This window comes from Periplaneta americana, chromosome 5 (assembly GCF_040183065.1).
Source record: "Periplaneta americana isolate PAMFEO1 chromosome 5, P.americana_PAMFEO1_priV1, whole genome shotgun sequence".
Lineage (NCBI taxonomy): Eukaryota > Metazoa > Arthropoda > Insecta > Blattodea > Blattidae > Periplaneta > Periplaneta americana.
In genome coordinates this window covers 20,329,931-20,347,232 of record NC_091121.1, presented here as the reverse complement: position 1 = coordinate 20,347,232, position 17,302 = coordinate 20,329,931, and the positions used below count along the sequence as shown (strand labels likewise).

The 17,302-nt window shown below is 38.0% G+C and overlaps 1 protein-coding gene across 4 annotated transcripts in view; it reads left to right on the top strand.

The window, feature by feature from the left end:
- The window catches only part of Pli (E3 ubiquitin-protein ligase pellino), a 513,023-nt gene that overhangs the window by 434,406 nt on the left and 61,315 nt on the right, over window positions 1-17,302 (top strand). For all 4 annotated transcript variants that reach the window (XM_069825471.1, XM_069825470.1, XM_069825469.1 and 1 more), the window contains one exon: window positions 6,808-6,996. In XM_069825471.1, the coding sequence (XP_069681572.1) occupies window positions 6,808-6,996 (189 nt within the window). The remainder of the gene's footprint in view (window positions 1-6,807; window positions 6,997-17,302) is intronic.

Sequence of the window (17,302 nt, the reverse complement as noted above, 5' to 3'; positions counted from 1 at the left end):
TAAAAATAATATGTTAAAAGCCTAAAGCAGTAAAAGCAATATGTCACTTAAGCGGTAAGAAGAGGGAAATTATTATGTGTGTTAGGTTGGGAATACTGAATGTGGAATTTTAGACTTTCCGCGGATTGGTTTTGTGCGGAAACCAAGCAAATACGCACGATCTCGTACAGAATATTTATTTACCTAAGAATCCTAGACTTAGTCATTAAACATCTGTACTGGACTTTCATGAAAAGTATTCAATATCTTTTTTCTTCTTCTTTGTCCTTCTTCCTTAAAACTGCGGCGAAGGATTTCTCATCCTTCATTGCAGCGTCCAGAGTTCTTTGGACTAGCTCAGCCCCTTGCGGAGCTCCGTAGGTTTGTGGCATTGATCACGTTGGCGCGGCTCTGTCGTGACGAGTGCACGGACTTGGTTGTGGTTTGCCAACGACCTGAGAGTGACAGGAAGCTGCGAGAGTTCCTGTAATTCTTGCACCCTCCCGCAGTTCCGTCCCCTCTCTTTCTCCCGAGATTCCCGGAATAGTGACGCAATTGCGACCCGCCGGCGTGTGTGGGTTTCCCTGGAACGTTTAATATTTGAATGCATAACCCCTCATTGTATTGAACGGAGCTTTTGAGGCTCGCCTAACCGATTTTGATTTGAAATTTATATTGACGGTGGTCTGATCTTCGGGCAGCGAAGCACTAGTTTGATTTTGATTTGAGTCTGATTGTTCATTTTCAGTTGTTGCTGCTGATATACTCATTTGTTGACTTAACTTGTCCATTGAAGCCACGAGACCTCTCAGGAGTAAGTAGCAGTGGCGTAGCGTCAATGTAAGCTAAAAAGCTCAGCTTCCCCAGTTAATAATAATTTCATAATAAACCTGCCGTTTATGAACAAAATTATTTATTAATTTTAATAGAGTTTATATTTATGCGTTGAATATTGTGATGCGGCAGCTCAGGATGATTTGTGATGCAGCAGTAAACAAGAAGCCTGCACACACCAGCTTCCAAGCAGACTGGTTTCTTTCACTCATTCTTCTGTGTAACCCATCCCGCTCGATTCTCCATCCCTTTCTAACTAAACTACCCTTGTCGCAAGGCACGGAAGAAGCTAGCTTTTACATTGAAAGTTTCCGAGTTATCCCTTTCGTGAGGGTTTGTTCAGTTGAAGTGTTAGTGTGCATTGCGGCTGATATAATAAATAATGAGCGAAATAACAGTTCCTGATACCAATTTACTTGAATTTTTAGGACAATTCTATTATCCAGACTGACTTACGAACAAAAGTGCGATTTAAAAAACAAATGACCGTGTCTATTTGTTAGAGATATGTGTAAACCATGAAATCATATTTTACTACGTACCATTTGAGGTCATGCCTTATTGGTGTTACGAGGTTCCAACCAATCTTCAGATTGCTGGCTTGACATTGACTACTATTTATTTTAAGACTATATTTTTGTAATACGTTTTCTCATATGTACATGAAAGACAACTTGAGTTAGCTTCCCCTGCTCAAAATTTCATGCTACGCCACTGGTAAGTAGTAATTGTTGTGTCAGCATCGGTCATTAAATTCGTGGACATCCACAATGCAGTGCGATTTTGTCTATTTGTCAATTTTTTATTTTATTATACAGGGACATAATTTTATTTTTACTTCAATTTTTATTGTATCTGAGTTTTTTTTCCAGAAATATGTTCGCGTTTTCCAGTGACGAAAGAGCTTTCAATATTGAATCATATTTTCGCACAGGTACTGTCGTCCGTTTACCTACGTCGCATCACGATTTCCCCACCTGTTTCTGTTCGCCCCTCTGTACAGGCTAATGGCTGGGTGTCTTAGCTCTTTTCTGAAAACATTAATTTCTGTTAGGAATGGGACGTCTACGTAATTAAAATAACTTAAATAAAAGGGCCTCGTTAAGTAATTAACCGTCACGCGATTTCCCCCCTTTTTACGATCCTGCGACATAACCACTTGGACGGACAGTAGATAGCATGTCTGAGTAATTTTATCTGTGCGGGTCGGGCAGAAGTGAAGATTGAATTTACAGTACGTAAGGTACTCTTTTATAGAGTAGGTACACAATTATTTCAACATGAGTTACTAGTACGAAGGAAGAAACTGGTAACTGGAATTAGATGCAATAGTTTATAGTGTTGTTATATGCACAAAAGAACTGAAACCTGTATCGAAATGAAAGGCCACCATTTTCAAAAATGTGTTTAAATAGCCTATCCATATTATGATTATTTTTCAGTTTAGCTTCATTCTCTATATTGTACGCTAACGTGTTGTAGACATTACCTATAATATACACTGCATAATGAATACTTTTGCACGGATAACTCAGTTCGTGGGTAAAAACACTTATTGTTAATACTGTACTGTATTTTGATTAAACAAAAACCTAATGAAAATTATCAAACTCAAAATTGCGATATTTTCTAGTTTACGTAAATGGATGAACTACCTCAACCATTCCTTCCTATGCCTAGTAAAGTGATGTCTTTATATTTTACGCCAGTATCATCGAACTCCAGTTGTGGAAGGGGGGGGGCAAACGGTGTTTCCGGGTCTCAACTGTTTATCCAAAGGTATAGTCAGACTAATATTAAAAATGTTAGTAAAAATAAAATGATGTCCCTGTACGATTATGTTCCCCACACTACAATGCGTTAGGGTGTTTGGAACCATTACCTCTCGATTTAGATATCATTTATTTAATCCATTAATTCATTCATAGTGTTCTGACCAAGGCCAGGTCTTTCACTACAAACAATCTTTCCTATTTTCTGCCTTCCGCATATGAGCCTTGCATCTTAATGTCGTCTATCATCTGATACCTTCATCTGCCCCGAACTTTTCTCCCGTTCACCATTCCTGCCAGTGACCCAACCAGTTACTTTCAATATCGTTCTTCTTCACTCACTTTCCAACACAGCTTCATTTCTTATTCTCTCTGTCCACTTCACACGTTCCATTCTTCCTAAATTTCCTCAAAATCGATTGGATAATTGACGATCCGGATATTTGGAGTTCTATTGTATACGAGCATATAGGAAGAACATTTTCTGGTGCGCTGGATAGCGTCACGGTTAAGACCTTACGGTGCACTCCGGAAGGTCGCGGATCCGGTCATTGATTTTCCCATTGATTGTAATCCTTCTGATCGCATTGCAGTTCTGGCTTCACTCAGTCCTCAACAGAATGAGTACTATGGATATTTCCTTGGGTCCACACCTTTGGAGTAACGGTTAGCGCGTCTGGCCGCGAAACCAGGTGGCCCGGGTTCGATTCCGGTCAGAACAAGTTACCTGGTTGAGGTTTTTTCCGGGGTTTTCTCTCAACCCAATATGAGCAAATGCTGGGTAACTATCGGTGCTGGACCCCGGACTCGTTTCACTGGCATTATCACCTTCATCTCATTCAGACGCTAAATAACCTAAGATGTTGATAAAGCGTCGTAAAATAACCTACTAAAATATTTCCTTGGGGACAAAGGAGCCTGACGCCAGGGCTGACATTTGTACTGCCAGCAAGTGCCGATTGTTTCATGAGGTGGGAGCCTTGAACATGCCGCGGGCCTGAGATCTTAAGAGGTCCGTAATGGGATGGCTTTGCTTTGGTTTTGTCTTCCATTCTGGTATCATATATGGTGTAATTTTTTCGTTTTATTTCTTACTGACTCCAATCTATTTTGTATTTGTGAATTTAATTTATTGAAATTCCTCCTCATCCCATTAAGCATTAAACTGTAACCTGATATTTTCGTTCAAGTCTCATTTCCATAATTTTTCTCGTAGAACCTTAATTTCACAGCCTGAGAGATCCATTGATGGAAGACTTATTTTATGAACGATGATAGAGAAAAATTCTCTCCGGCACCGGGATTTGAACCCGGGTTTCAGCTCTATGTGCTGATGCTTTATCCACTAAGCCACACCGGATACCCACCCGGTGTCTGACAGAATCGTCTCGGTTTAAGTTCCAACTCTTAGGTTTCCTCTAGTGGCCGCCCTCTGCACTATGTCATAGATGTCTATGAACGTTGGACCGAAGTCCACAAATGTGTGAGGTGCACTCGCCATGAGTGACTAGTTGGCCGGGATCCGACGGAATAAGCGCCGTCTTAAATCACGCAGTGATTTACGCATATCATATATATTATTTTAATGTACCGAAGTACATATGATATTTCCATGCAGATATTCTGCGTCATCATACGATGAAATAGTAATGGAACGGAGAAAAATTCTCTCCGGCACCGGTGTGGCTTAGTGGATAAAGCATCAGCACGTACAGCTGAAAACCCGGGTTCAAATCCCGGTGCCGGAGAGAATTTTTCTCCATTCCTTTCATCGTATGATGACGCAGAATATCTGCATGGAAATATCATATGTACTTCGGTACATTAAAATAATATATATTATTTTATGAACCTTAATTTGCGTTTCTTTTTTTTTTTTTTTTTTTTTTTTTTTTTTTTTTTTTTTTTTTTTTTTTACATTTTTCATAATCTCAAATAAAGCGCGGAAATACAGGAAGTATGCTTTATCCATTTTGCGATCCACGATCTTTACTTGAACTCGCCCGCGTCAGGATTTGAAAGCCGATGTTTCAGCCGTTCGGTTAACGTTGTCACTTTGTTAGGTTGATGAGTGAAGTTTCTGTCATAAGTACATGAATTTTGTTCTCAGCACAGGAAAATATTGCGTTGAGTTTTGAAGTGTGCTTGGTCTGTCAGGTCACCGGAAGGACGAAGAGGGGAATTTACGTCCTGACGCAGCAATAATGATCTAGTAAGTTGCAATAATACTGCTATTAAATAAGTAATCTTCTGGTGAAATTTCCCGTATTGTCATGACTTGTAAATCATAGAATGTTCATCTTCCCGTATTAAGTACAGTAGAACTTGGTTATAACGACATACAAAGGACCTTGAAAATTATGCTGTTATAAACGAGTGTCGTAGTAACCGAGATTCATATTATCAGTCTAGTGAGGTGGAAAATGAAAAATAATAAACATAATTAGGCTTGTTTTAGATTTATGTATTCACTTTCAAGCATACCATGAACACAATAAAATACATGTAAGTACAATTATAAATACAGTATTCTGTATTAAAACAGTTTGTTCATTACTCACCAAACTTATTTACTGAGGAGTGAAGTAATCAGTCATTTTACTCTGTTGTCTCCTACTTGCCCAATATACACTTTCTAAATTAAATTCTATGTTTATTATTTCAGTTGCAATTTCACTGCTCCTTCTCCTAGCTTCATACTCCCTCCTCTAGCTTCATAGAAATGTTCACAATTCTAATGGCTTCTAAAGTGTCACGCACTTCTTTTAGTGGCCATACTGCGTTAAAATGCGTGCAATTAGTGAAAACTTCCTGTCGAAACTGACCGCATGCAGGTACCATTAATACCCCATGAATTCAGGCAGGTTACAATGGGATGGGGAATCTGCCTGCATTCCAGAGGTCTATGATAGAAGGGAACAGTAAAGGATTTGCCAGATTTCAACAAAATATTTCTTAAAATACTTTGGTTCTTAGAAAATCTTATTTCAAACTGAGGTTGAAAATGACATATGCGAGGTAGACGCATATACGTTTGTCGTATTAAGCAAGGTAGAGAAGCATATGTCTTATGGGGAATTAGTTGGGACCACAGAATATTTGACGTTCTAGGCGAGGTGTCGCACAAAACGAGGTCGCTATAACCAAGTTCTACTGTAAATAAAATATTTACTTAACACAGACAGATGAAGTGCTTCCTCTCTGAAATTTAGACGTGCGCTATTTTAAATTGGTTAAATATACATGGGTATGATATTTATGCGATTTATTTAGTAAATTTGGCATTGTTTTAATTTTTAATTTTATAATGGCAGATATGTAGATTTCATGATTTAAATATTTTTCTTCGGTCGATACTCTCAAGTAATCTAAAAGTGTGCTTACTCTGGATTAGGCATGTGATTGCATATAATGTAATTGTCCTCTTTTGTTAATGAAACTTTTTTGTAGAATATTACCTCGTTTTCAAACAAATATGACTGGAGTGGATACCAGTGAAGAGCACTACTCCTGTCGCAACCAAAGAATAGACTTCTGACAGCAATAGTGAAGCACGTGGAAGATATGAGACCAGTGCGCGGCATTGTAGCTATTTCAAACATGGATTTTTCAGGTTATTGTTGATTCATAATGTGAGGATTTTATTCTTCTTTTGATATTACTACTGCCGAATTGCAGGGATTCATAGTTGCGTATACTTTTCGATATTGATAAGAAGTAAGCCATAAATCTGTCCAGTAGCGGGTGGGAGTTAAAAAATAAACGTTAAACTGTCAGAAGTCGAATCTTTGCTTGCGACAGCTTAGAGCATATTGTTAGGTGAATTACGAATAGCCCATATCTTATAAGATGAGCCAAACAGATGCTGTTGGGGAAGGTTAGTAACATGTGTATTGGTGTGTCTAAGTTCAAATCAACCACTACTTAATGAAGAAAGTAGCCGTTGGTGTGGGGAGGAAAACGAGGTTTGAAGGGGTGAAGAAATGAGTGAGAAATAGACAATTGCAATGTAAGCAATGGATGAACAATGACCACGAGGGCAGAAGCGATAATAGAAGCTGTTCAACATATACATTGTTCCGTAGTTGTTGTTTATCTTTTGCCGCTCTCCCTATGTCTGTAAACCAGATTATCAACGTGCTGTTCCTCGATTTTCTCGAAGCAGCTATAGGCCTAATAGTTGCATTGCGGACATCTGTTTGACGTTGGACTCTTGTTGCAGGAAAAGGCGACGAAATGGCAGGAGAGTCGCGAGATCGACGGTCTCACGACGAACGGAGTGCTCATCATGCATCCGAGAGGCTCCTTCTGCGGCGGCGAGGCGAAGCCTGGTCTGTGGCGGGAGGTGTCTGTCGGGGGCGGCGTCTTCTCCCTGCGGGAGTCCCGCTCCGCCCAACAGAAGGGACTCGTGGTGAGTGTCAGGGATGCCAAATCATCTCACGTCTCTTGCCAAGTTGCAGATTTTAATTAAGTTCGGTACCAAAATTAAGATGGATAAAGAAAGAGTAATGAAAGGAGAAATAGAGAGACCGAACAAAGGAAATGAAGCAAAGAATGAATGATAAAATAAGTAGAGTGAGTGCATAGATGGGTGAATGGATTTATGAATGAGAGGAGGGGAAGAATGAATGAATGCAAAGAAAGAAAACGAATGAATAGGGAAAATAAAACGAATGAAGGCAAGAAAGATAACGAATGAATGTTAACAAAGAATGAATAGCAGAAAATATATGAATGAATGGGAAAAGAAAACTAATTGTAAAAAATCAGAACGAATGAATGGTAAAAAATTGGAATAATGGGAAAAAGAAAACAAATTAATGGTAAAAAAATGGATGAGTGGGAAAAGAAAACGAATTCTTAAAAAGAAAGACGAATGGACGGTAAAAGAGGATGAAAGACTGGGGAAAAAGAAAACAAATGGACAGTAACAAAGAATGAAGAAATATAAAAAAGAAAAGGGATGAAAGAATGGGGGGAAAACATATGAATGTTAACAAGGAATTAAAGAGTATGAAAAATGAGAGGAATGAATTGTAAAAAAGGATTAAATAATTGGAAAAAGAAAACGAATGAATGAAAAAATTGTGAAGAAAGACAAGTGAATTTCAATAAAGAATGAAAGAATGGAGAAAAAATCATAAAAAATGAGAAAAAGGATGTAAGTATGGACAAAAAAAAACAAATTAATCGTAAGAAAAAAAATTGAATTATGAAAAGCAAACCATTGGTAATAAAGAATGAACGAATGGTAAAAACAAAAGGAATGAAAGAATGATAAAAAGAGAACTAATGAATGGTAACAAAATGTGAAAGAATGGAAAAAAGAAAACGATTGAATAACAAAAAAGCAAAACGAATGAATTTTAAGAAAAAATGAATGGTAACAAAGAATTAAGCAATGGGGGGGAAAAGAAAAGAAATGAATTGTAAAAAAAAAAAAAAAAATTAATGGTGAAAAAGAAAACGATTAAATTGCAAGCAAAAAGAAACCAAAGAGAATGACAAGAAAGAACATGATTTAATTAAAATATTTGAAGGACTAATGAACATATCATAGAAATAATGTTTGGATAAAAGAAATAAAGAGTAAAGAGAAGGAGAGGGCGTCAGTTTTTTCACAAAGAATTTTTAATGAGGTAATAAAACAAAATTGAAAGAAATGTTAAAAATACATTTAGTTTCTTTTTCGCCCTGAAACAAGCATATGCGTTAAAGATATAGAATTTTCTCGATTTCATACTTCATTTAACGATTCCTTGGTCTGGAGACGTTAGTCCTATTAGTAAGGATGACGTTGTGGAGAATATCTAAAGAATACTGGAAGCTTTGACTGTAACTTTTACACATCGATCACCTAATTCAAAATGCATCATTTCGAAAATGTGATTGTACACTTTTCATTTGGTACTTGCTTGCAAAGCAACTATTTTGTTGTAGTTTGTGCATAAGACTTGAAATGAAAGAATCCACGCAACGTTAAACTTAACTGTTTTTGGATACGTGAGAGCTATCTGTATTTTAGTTCATAATTTTCCAATACAACACAGCCTTCTTATGTCATTTTACATGCACAGAGATTGTAGTGATTGGTCGATCATGTTCTTCAATGAATGAGTTATCTGTAGGGCTAGGATTTTGATGACCTATAAATCATGAAAAAATGTCCTAAAAACAATGCATGTATGACCTAAAAATCTTAAAAAAAAAATCCTTAAAATGCCCTAAAAATTGTTCTTAGCTACATAATTGGCTTTGTAGGAAAAGAGGTTTTATACTACTTCATATTTAGACTAGTAATTAAATTAAATTCTACCAACATTTAAGTTTATTTAATTTTACATAATTTTTTCTAAGTGGTACATTTTCATTAATTATTTTACCTGATGTAGTTTCCATGTAGTCCACCACAAAGCCACTCTTACCCGCAATTAGCAGGTATAAAGGAGTCTATATTTAAGGAGTGGTTGGAGTGTACTACGTTAAAATGGCAATATTTGTGTAGAAAAACTATTAAAATATTATACAAAATGGGTATTAGCCACCAGCATAGCTTGGTTGCTTAAGGCGCTTGCCTGCCGATCCGGAGTTGCGCTCGGTCGCAGGTTCGATTCTTGCTTGGGCTGATTATCTAGTTGGTTTTTTTCCGAGGTTTTTCCCAGCCGTAAGACAAATGTCAGGTAATCTATGGCGAATCCTCGACCTCATCTCGCCAAATATATCACTATCACCAATTCCATCGACGCTAAATAACCTTGTAGTTGATACAGCGTCGTGAAATAACAAAGTAAAAAAATAATGGGTATTAATGGACAAAATATGTAGACAAAATATCAAAGCAAATAAACATTATTTTATATTAATAATGGGGGTTTATGACCAAAATTAAATGAAAATGCCTAAAAAAATGTCCAAATAAGATAAAAGATGCTCTTATGAGTTGAAACGGGCAAAAAATGCAAAAAAGTGCCCTAACAAATGTGTCTTAAAACATTCAGTTTATCACATAACACATAAATACTAAAGCAGCTATGTTTCTGGCTTACTATAACCCGGTAAGGTTTATCTTGTCTCAGTAGCAATAAAACCAAGTCCCTTCAAATGAGGGTGGAGATTATAGGAGGGTTGTAAATTTTCAGTATTCCTTTCAAAACCTTGTTATTGTGCAGGCTACCTGAACTCAATTTCTTGAAAGACAAGCTCAGTGACGGAACTACACAGTACAAAGAGAGATATTTTGTAATTTTATCTTGCGCTACAGAATGCATCAACTGGTCCCTTCCGACACTGGATGGATGGACGGCATCGCTCCACTCCCCCATCGCCATAACAATACAGACGAAGTAAGACATATCTCCTTTCTCTCGCTTTTCACAGTGAGACAAGATACATCACAACAGACTTTTTTTTTCTATAGAAAAGATGCAATTTCATCAAAATCCTAGCCCTAGTTATCTGTAATCATGTCTTAAAAATTACTGTAATATATGAAGTAAAACTTACTACATTCCATGATCTTGAGCCACCTTTAAACGAGGTTTGTTATTCCAGGATTATACCAGTTTTTGGGTTTTGATGCGAAGAATTCGATGATACCCATTTGATCTTCTTCAATTTCGAAATTTCTTCCATGCAGAAAGTGGGCCATGGATCGAAACATATGGTGCAAGATGAGGGATATATGGCGGCTGTGGTAGCAGTTCGATTCCTCCCAATTACTTTTTTTTTTTTTTGGCCGTAATTCTTCAAACGCTATGAGGTCTCGCATTGTTCTGTTGCAAGAGAATTCTATTTCGACAGTGTACACCTCTCTCTCAAAACTTGACGCACTCGTTCTAGCTGTTGAGGATGAATATCGTTTGGAACGAGCTCTCAATTATATCTTCGTAATTCCAGCAGACACGTAACATTACATAATTTTTGGCCGAACAGATTTTGTTTAACGATGACTTTGGCAGGATAACTGTCATCAGCCACTGTTTTGAGACGTCAGGGTTGCCGTAATATACCCTTTTTTCATCAGTGTTACACTTCTCCTGGGGTGCATCACGTTTGGTTCGGAATAACCTAAAAATATAACGTTTGGGACTGGGATACTCGACTTTTGACGTGCCGTTTGGTTCTCTCATTTCATGCAGACTTGGGACTGCCAGGAATAAGAATAATCCTAGTATGATTAAAAATGTTGCTGTATTTACGCTTCAAGTACTTTAAAATGACTTTCGTCATTCTGTCAGTTTCGTCCCTTCGTCAGATAGCCTGGTAACCAATGTTTTTTTTTTTTTTTTTTTTTTTTTAAATACTATAATAGGGACAGTTTTCCTTCTCCGTATGCTTTATACCTTTCTAATAGTTGATTTTGTTTTTGTTTCTCAGTATTATGTGGTAGCTGCGGAAAATTCTTTTCAATTGAATTAATTTTAAGTTTAGTTTCATTTTGCACTGATAGAATGACATGTACCGCAGTGTATACGTTTGGATGCGGGCTATAAAATTGTTCATTGACACATTTATGGGAAGACTCTGGACCATTGGTAGAACGGGAATTTTCACAAGGTTCACCTGCCCGCATGTCTGGTAGAAATGACGAATATTCGGCGATGTAATTGTCAAATACGTAATCTAAAAATCAGAACTCAGTGGTTGGCGCGATTGATACCAGCACGGCAAAAGCATCACGGACTTCACATGAGGGTAACAATGGCAGTCCAAACACACAATGAAGCCATTTCCCCATTTCTGATTAGGAATTAGCATATTCATTCCTTAAATACGAGAATGTTGACTTTTTTTCTATACCAGTTCTACATAAGGTGAAATTTACAAAATCGTATCATGCGCTGTGGGAAGTGGTAAGTACACTAGAGTCCCAAACGTGTCACACCCTTCTCCTGGTAATGTGTCGTCTATGGAATGAGCAATAAGCTTATGACAGATATCCGCTCGGCGTTGAACCTTTTCAGATGTAAATTCATGAGGTGCAGATCTGAAACTTCTGTTTAATTTTCTAAGCGTCTTATGTGGCGAAGCGAAGCAAAGGAGACGAAGCGAACCAAAGCAAAAGGAGACGAGATGAAGCAAAAGGGGACAAAACAAAGCAAAACGGGACAAAACAAAGCAAAACGGGACCAAACGAAGCGAAACAAAAGGGGACGTAGCGAACCAAAGCAAAAGGAGACGAGATGAAGCAAAAGGGGACAAACAATGCAAAACGGGACCAAACGAAGTGTAGCAAAAGGTGTATTGTCAATATTTCATACATTCCTGGACTTTTTATATCTTTAATATCCTCTTCCCTATTATTGAAACGCTGTTGTGCTACACGCTCATTAACGACACTTTCACCCTCAACTTCACATTTCTGGGGATCCGCGGTCGTAGTTTTATAATCCTGTTTTCTACTGGTTTAGAAGGATTCTGATCTCAAACTTTAATCACCTCTATTTTATATTCTTTATATTAACAATTTTTTCCCGGGGATAAAAGGCGGTCAGAGTGTGGTGCCGACCACACCACCTCATTCTAGTGCCGAGGTCATGGAAAGCCTGGGGCTCTACCTCCATGCCCCAAGTGCCTTCATGGCATGTTACGGGGATACCTTTACCTTTTATATTAACAATTTACGACTGTCATATGCTCACGATACACAATAATAACCACAGTGCCCTGTAAATTGTATTGTCTAAATAAAGAAAATCTTACAAAACACCAGACTTAAAGAAACCGACATTACTTATGAGACGACCTAAGAATTTGCGACTAATTTTACAACCTGCAATCCGGAATTAATTCTGTCGATAAAGTGCAAAAGTGAAGAGATTGAACTCATGTAAAGACAGTAGTTTCCAACTGACAACTTTCAGAATGTCTGCGAAGTCCATTCAGTACACTTTAATATTGAGTATCGAGTCTTTATCTAGCCGGAGTATGATGCAGACCATTTCACCTTATCCTGTTGCCTGAAGCAAAGCATTGTAGCTCTACCCTCTCGTGCTCCTTTTGGCGTATATATAGATATTTCTATTATGAGACAAATCCAATATTTTCCCCTCTGAGCCAAGACGTCTGTTGGGCAACTCTATCGACGTTGTTCAAGATCTTTTTTCTGTGGCTTCTTTCGGCTATTGTCTTCCCCCGTGCTCCTCCCCACTATCTGCTTCCTTCATTCACTCGTCCCTCCTAACTTGTTAATTTCACTCCATTCTTTTTGTTTGTCTTGGCTGTTGTTTCCCACTTAGGTTTTTCTTTCTCATTTTTCTGTCTTAACCTGTTCTTCCCCCTTCTCTCTGTTTCTCACCTCTCTCTTTGCACAAGAGATGAGCGTGGAATCCTTCACTTTGAGGATCCCTACGGTGAAGTGCTTTACGACGCCGTTTAGACGGCCGACGAGGAGCGACGAAATATTCTTGTAATTTCAGCAGACAGAGGCGCAACAAAGCTCTTGAGTGGTGCGAACAGTTATTTAAAGGAATGCTGAAGTGAGAGAGAATACAAATATTCATCGTTAACCATTTTCTTTGTATTGTATTGTATTTATTAACATTCCATGGTATTCATACATTGCTTACAGCTAGAATATGGAACAAGTCAAAAAACTTAATACTATTATAAAACCTTAATTTATAGTCACAGTCTAGATGAAATATATATAGACGAGATTTACAATATAGTCTACTAGTACAACACAAAGTTTTAGTATCAATTTCATGAAGCGTTATTGAATGTCATGAATTCACCTACAGAATAGAAGGCGTGAGAAATTAGGTACTTCTTTAATTTGGCCCTAAACAATTTTATGTTTTGAGTTTCATTTTTTATATCGATAGGAAGGCTATTAAAAATTTTTACTGCCATATAACGCACTCCTTTTTGATAGCACGATAGACTTGCCGATGGAGTATGAAAGTCATTGTTTGACGAGTATTTATGCTGTGAAGTGCTGAATTAGTTACAAAGTTTTCACGATTACATACGAGGAAGATTATTAATGAAAAGATATACTGACAAGCCATGGGCATTATTTGTAGTTTTTTGAAAATAGTCCTACACGATTCCCTAGATTTAGCACCTACTATTATTCTAATTACTCTTTTTTGTAATAGAAATATATTACTATCTGTGGAATTTCCCCAGAATATTATTCCAAAACTCATTACAGAGTGGAAGTATGCAAAGTATATTGTTTTTAAGGTATTGATATTTATATCTTTTGCATAGATCTAATAGCAAAACAAACTGAATTTAGTTTGGGGGTAATTTCTTTAATATGATTTTTCCAATTTAACACGTTATCGATTTTTAAGCCAAGAAATTTGGTTGTTGTTGTTTCTAATAGGGATCTATTATTAATTATTGCGCTAGAAATTTGCGACGTTGAATTTGGACAGGATTTAAATTGAATTATGTTAGTTTTGTTACAATTTAATATCAATTTATTGACTGAGAATCAGTCACATATTTTGAATAGAATGTCCTCTGTTGAAGATTGGAATGTGTTGGAGTTATTGGCTGTAATTACTATACTTATGTCATCTGCAAATAATATGGGATGGCGTACATCTTTTATTAGGGGGGGGGGGTAAGATCATTTATAAACACTAGAAAAAGTAGGGGACCTAATATTGATCCTTGAGGAATTCCATTGTAGAAACCGTTCCGACAATGTGCTACGAGTTTCACACCTGGTTGCTTTAAAATTCAGTAGATAAAGCAGAAAGTGCATTAATCGGTCCATTTTTGCAAGTGGTGTCTGCGTAAGTTTATCGCATTCATGGGATTCAGATATCTGCGGATCTCCTTGGAACGTTTATTTGAAATGTTAGGTCGTTGAATGTCTTTGTGAAGCGTGGTAGATAGTACGTTTGATCCTCTTTGGGAATACGGGATTTTTTCTCCTCTCAGTTTTCTTGTGCATTGGTTACAGAGCCGATTTTCTCGACAGTAAACGGGTTTACTTAGAGAAGTAAACTTGAATTTCAACTGCCAGATTCTGGAATACCGTGATCTCTTTAGCCTCTAGCGCATCAGACGCCTTCATTCACTGTGTGTAGATCTCTTGCAAAATAGGCTACTTCTCATCTCCTGTAATATGTCAGAGTTTTAGGAGCCCATGGGACAGGACTTAAGTCAATATTTTAAGTATCGCATTGTAATTATATGTTTATGTAGCGTAAACAATCATTAAAAAAATAAGTGTAAAAGGATAAAAAATTGCGTAAATGACCGGAAAACTTAAATTGCAAAAATTTCGTTCATTGAAGTATTGCCAGAAGTAAATTTTATAAATAATTTTTGACTCATTGGCACATTCCATAATGCATTGACTGTAATATCAACGTAACGCTGAAAGATCACAAAGTCGTTGGCAAGGTCAATTCAGAGACGAAAAGGACAAAGCGATGATAATGATGACTATTTGTAATACTTTTTTGACGCTGGGTTGTATTGTAACTCCATATGTTTTTGTTTCTTTGAATTCCGTAATTTTGAATATGAATACTGAGACAGACATGCATACATTGTAATTTTGCATGTAGGTCCTCATATGACAACCGTAAATATTGCATGCCCATACAGTGTGGTTGAATGTTAGTCTCTTCCACATTTCCACCTGGAGTGCAAAACTCATCTCCACATTGTGCCACAGTACGGAGACGCTTTTTTGTTTCTGGTGTATTCATTTTCATAAGCAGAGTTATTACTTCACCGCGTGTGCGCTGGCCACTCGGGATAAATAGGTAGCCACCGACGTACATACAATCTGCTTCTTTAATGTACACACGCCTGTACTTGGTAGTGTGGTACGCCGCAAAGGTTTTCATAATTCAAGACTGTTTAGCAAAGTTTTATAAATAATACGAGCAAGTATTCTGAAGGTAATGTAATAAACTGCTGAATTTAATTATTTATAATAAATAGGCAATTTCATATTCTGCGTTCCGTGATATTCTATATTTACGTCTGTGTGTAATGTATGTATGTATGTATGTATGTATGTATGTATGTATGTATGTATGTATGTCGTGCATGTATACGTGTATGTGTGTGTGCTTGTGCGTGTGTATTTTTCTGTTTTGTTTCGTTACGTGTTCTTTTACTTCGCTTCGCTTAGTCTCCTTTTGCTTTGCTTCGCTTCGTCTCCTTTTGCTTTGCTTCGCTTCGTCTCCTTTTGCTTTGCTTCGTCTCCTTTTGATTTGCTTCGCTTCGTCTCCTTTTGCTTTGCTTCGTTTCGTCTCCTTTTGATTTGCTTCGTTTCGTCTCCTTTTGCTTTGCTTTGCTTCGCTTCGTCTCCTTTTGCTTCGCTTCGTCTCCTTTTGTTTCGCTTCGTCTCCTTTTGCTTTGCTTCGTTTCGTCTCCTTTTGATTTGCTTCGTTTCGTCTCCTTTTGATTTGCTTCGTTTCGTCTCCTTTTGATTTGCTTCGCTTCGTCTCCTTTTGCTTTGCTTCGTTTCGTCTCCTTTTGATTTGCTTCGTTTCGTCTCCTTTTGATTTGCTTCGCTTCGTCTCCTTTTGCTTCGCTTCGTCTCCTTTTGTTTCGCTTCGTCTCCTTTTGCTTTGCTTCGCTTCGTCTCCTTTTGATTTGCTTCGCTTCGTCTCCTTTTGATTTGCTTCGCTTCGTCTCCTTTTGCTTTGCTTCGCTTCGTCTCCTTTTGCTTTGCTTCGCTTCGTCTCCTTTTGCTTTGCTTCGCTTCGTCTCCTTTTGATTTGCTTCGCTTCGTCTCCTTTTGCTTTGCTTCGCTTCGTCTCCTTTTGCTTCGCTTCGTCTCCTTTTGCTTTGCTTCGTCTCCTTTTGCTTTGCTTCGTTTCGTCTCCTTTTGATTTGCTTCGCTTCGTCTCCTTTTGCTTTGCTTCGTTTCGTCTCCTTTTGATTTGCTTCGTTTCGTCTCCTTTTGATTTGCTTCGCTTCGTCTCCTTTTGCTTCGCTTCGTCTCCTTTTGTTTCGCTTCGTCTCCTTTTGCTTTGCTTCGCTTCGTCTCCTTTTGATTTGCTTCGCTTCGTCTCCTTTTGATTTGCTTCGCTTCGTCTCCTTTTGATTTGCTTCGCTTCGTCTCCTTTTGCTTTGCTTCGCTTCCTCTCCTTTCGCTTTGCTTCGCTTCGTCTCCTTTCGTTTTGCTTCATTTCGTCCTCTTTTGCTTTGCCTCGTTTCGTCCTCTTTTGCTTTGCTTCGCTTCGTTTCGTCCTCTTTTGCTTTGCTTCGTTTCGTCCTCTTTTCCTTTGCTTTGCTTCGCTTCGCTTCGTTTCGTCCCCTTTTCCTTTGCTTCCCTTCGTTTCGTCCTCTTTTCCTTTGCTTCGCATCGTTTCGTCTCCTTTTGCTTTGCTTCGTTTCGCCCCCTTTCCCTTTGCTTCGTTTAGTCTCCTTTTCCTTTGCTTCGCATCGTTTCGTCTCCTTTTCCTTCGCTTCGTCTCCTTTTACTTTGCTTCGTTTCGTCCCCTTTTCCTTTGCTTTGCTTCGCTTCGTTTCGTCCCCTTTTCCTTTGCTTCGCTTCGTTTCGTCCCCTTTTCCTTTGCTTCGCATCGTTTCGTCTCCTTTTGCTTTGCTTCGTTTCGTCCCCTTTCCCTTTGCTTCGTTTAGTCTCCTTATCCTTTGCTTCGCATCGTTTCATCTCCTTTTCCTTCGCTTCGTCTCCTTTTGCTTTGCTTCGTTTCGTCTCCTTTTCCTTCGCTTCGTCTCCTTTTGCTTTGCATCGTTTCGTCCTCTTTTCCTTTGCTTCGTTTAGT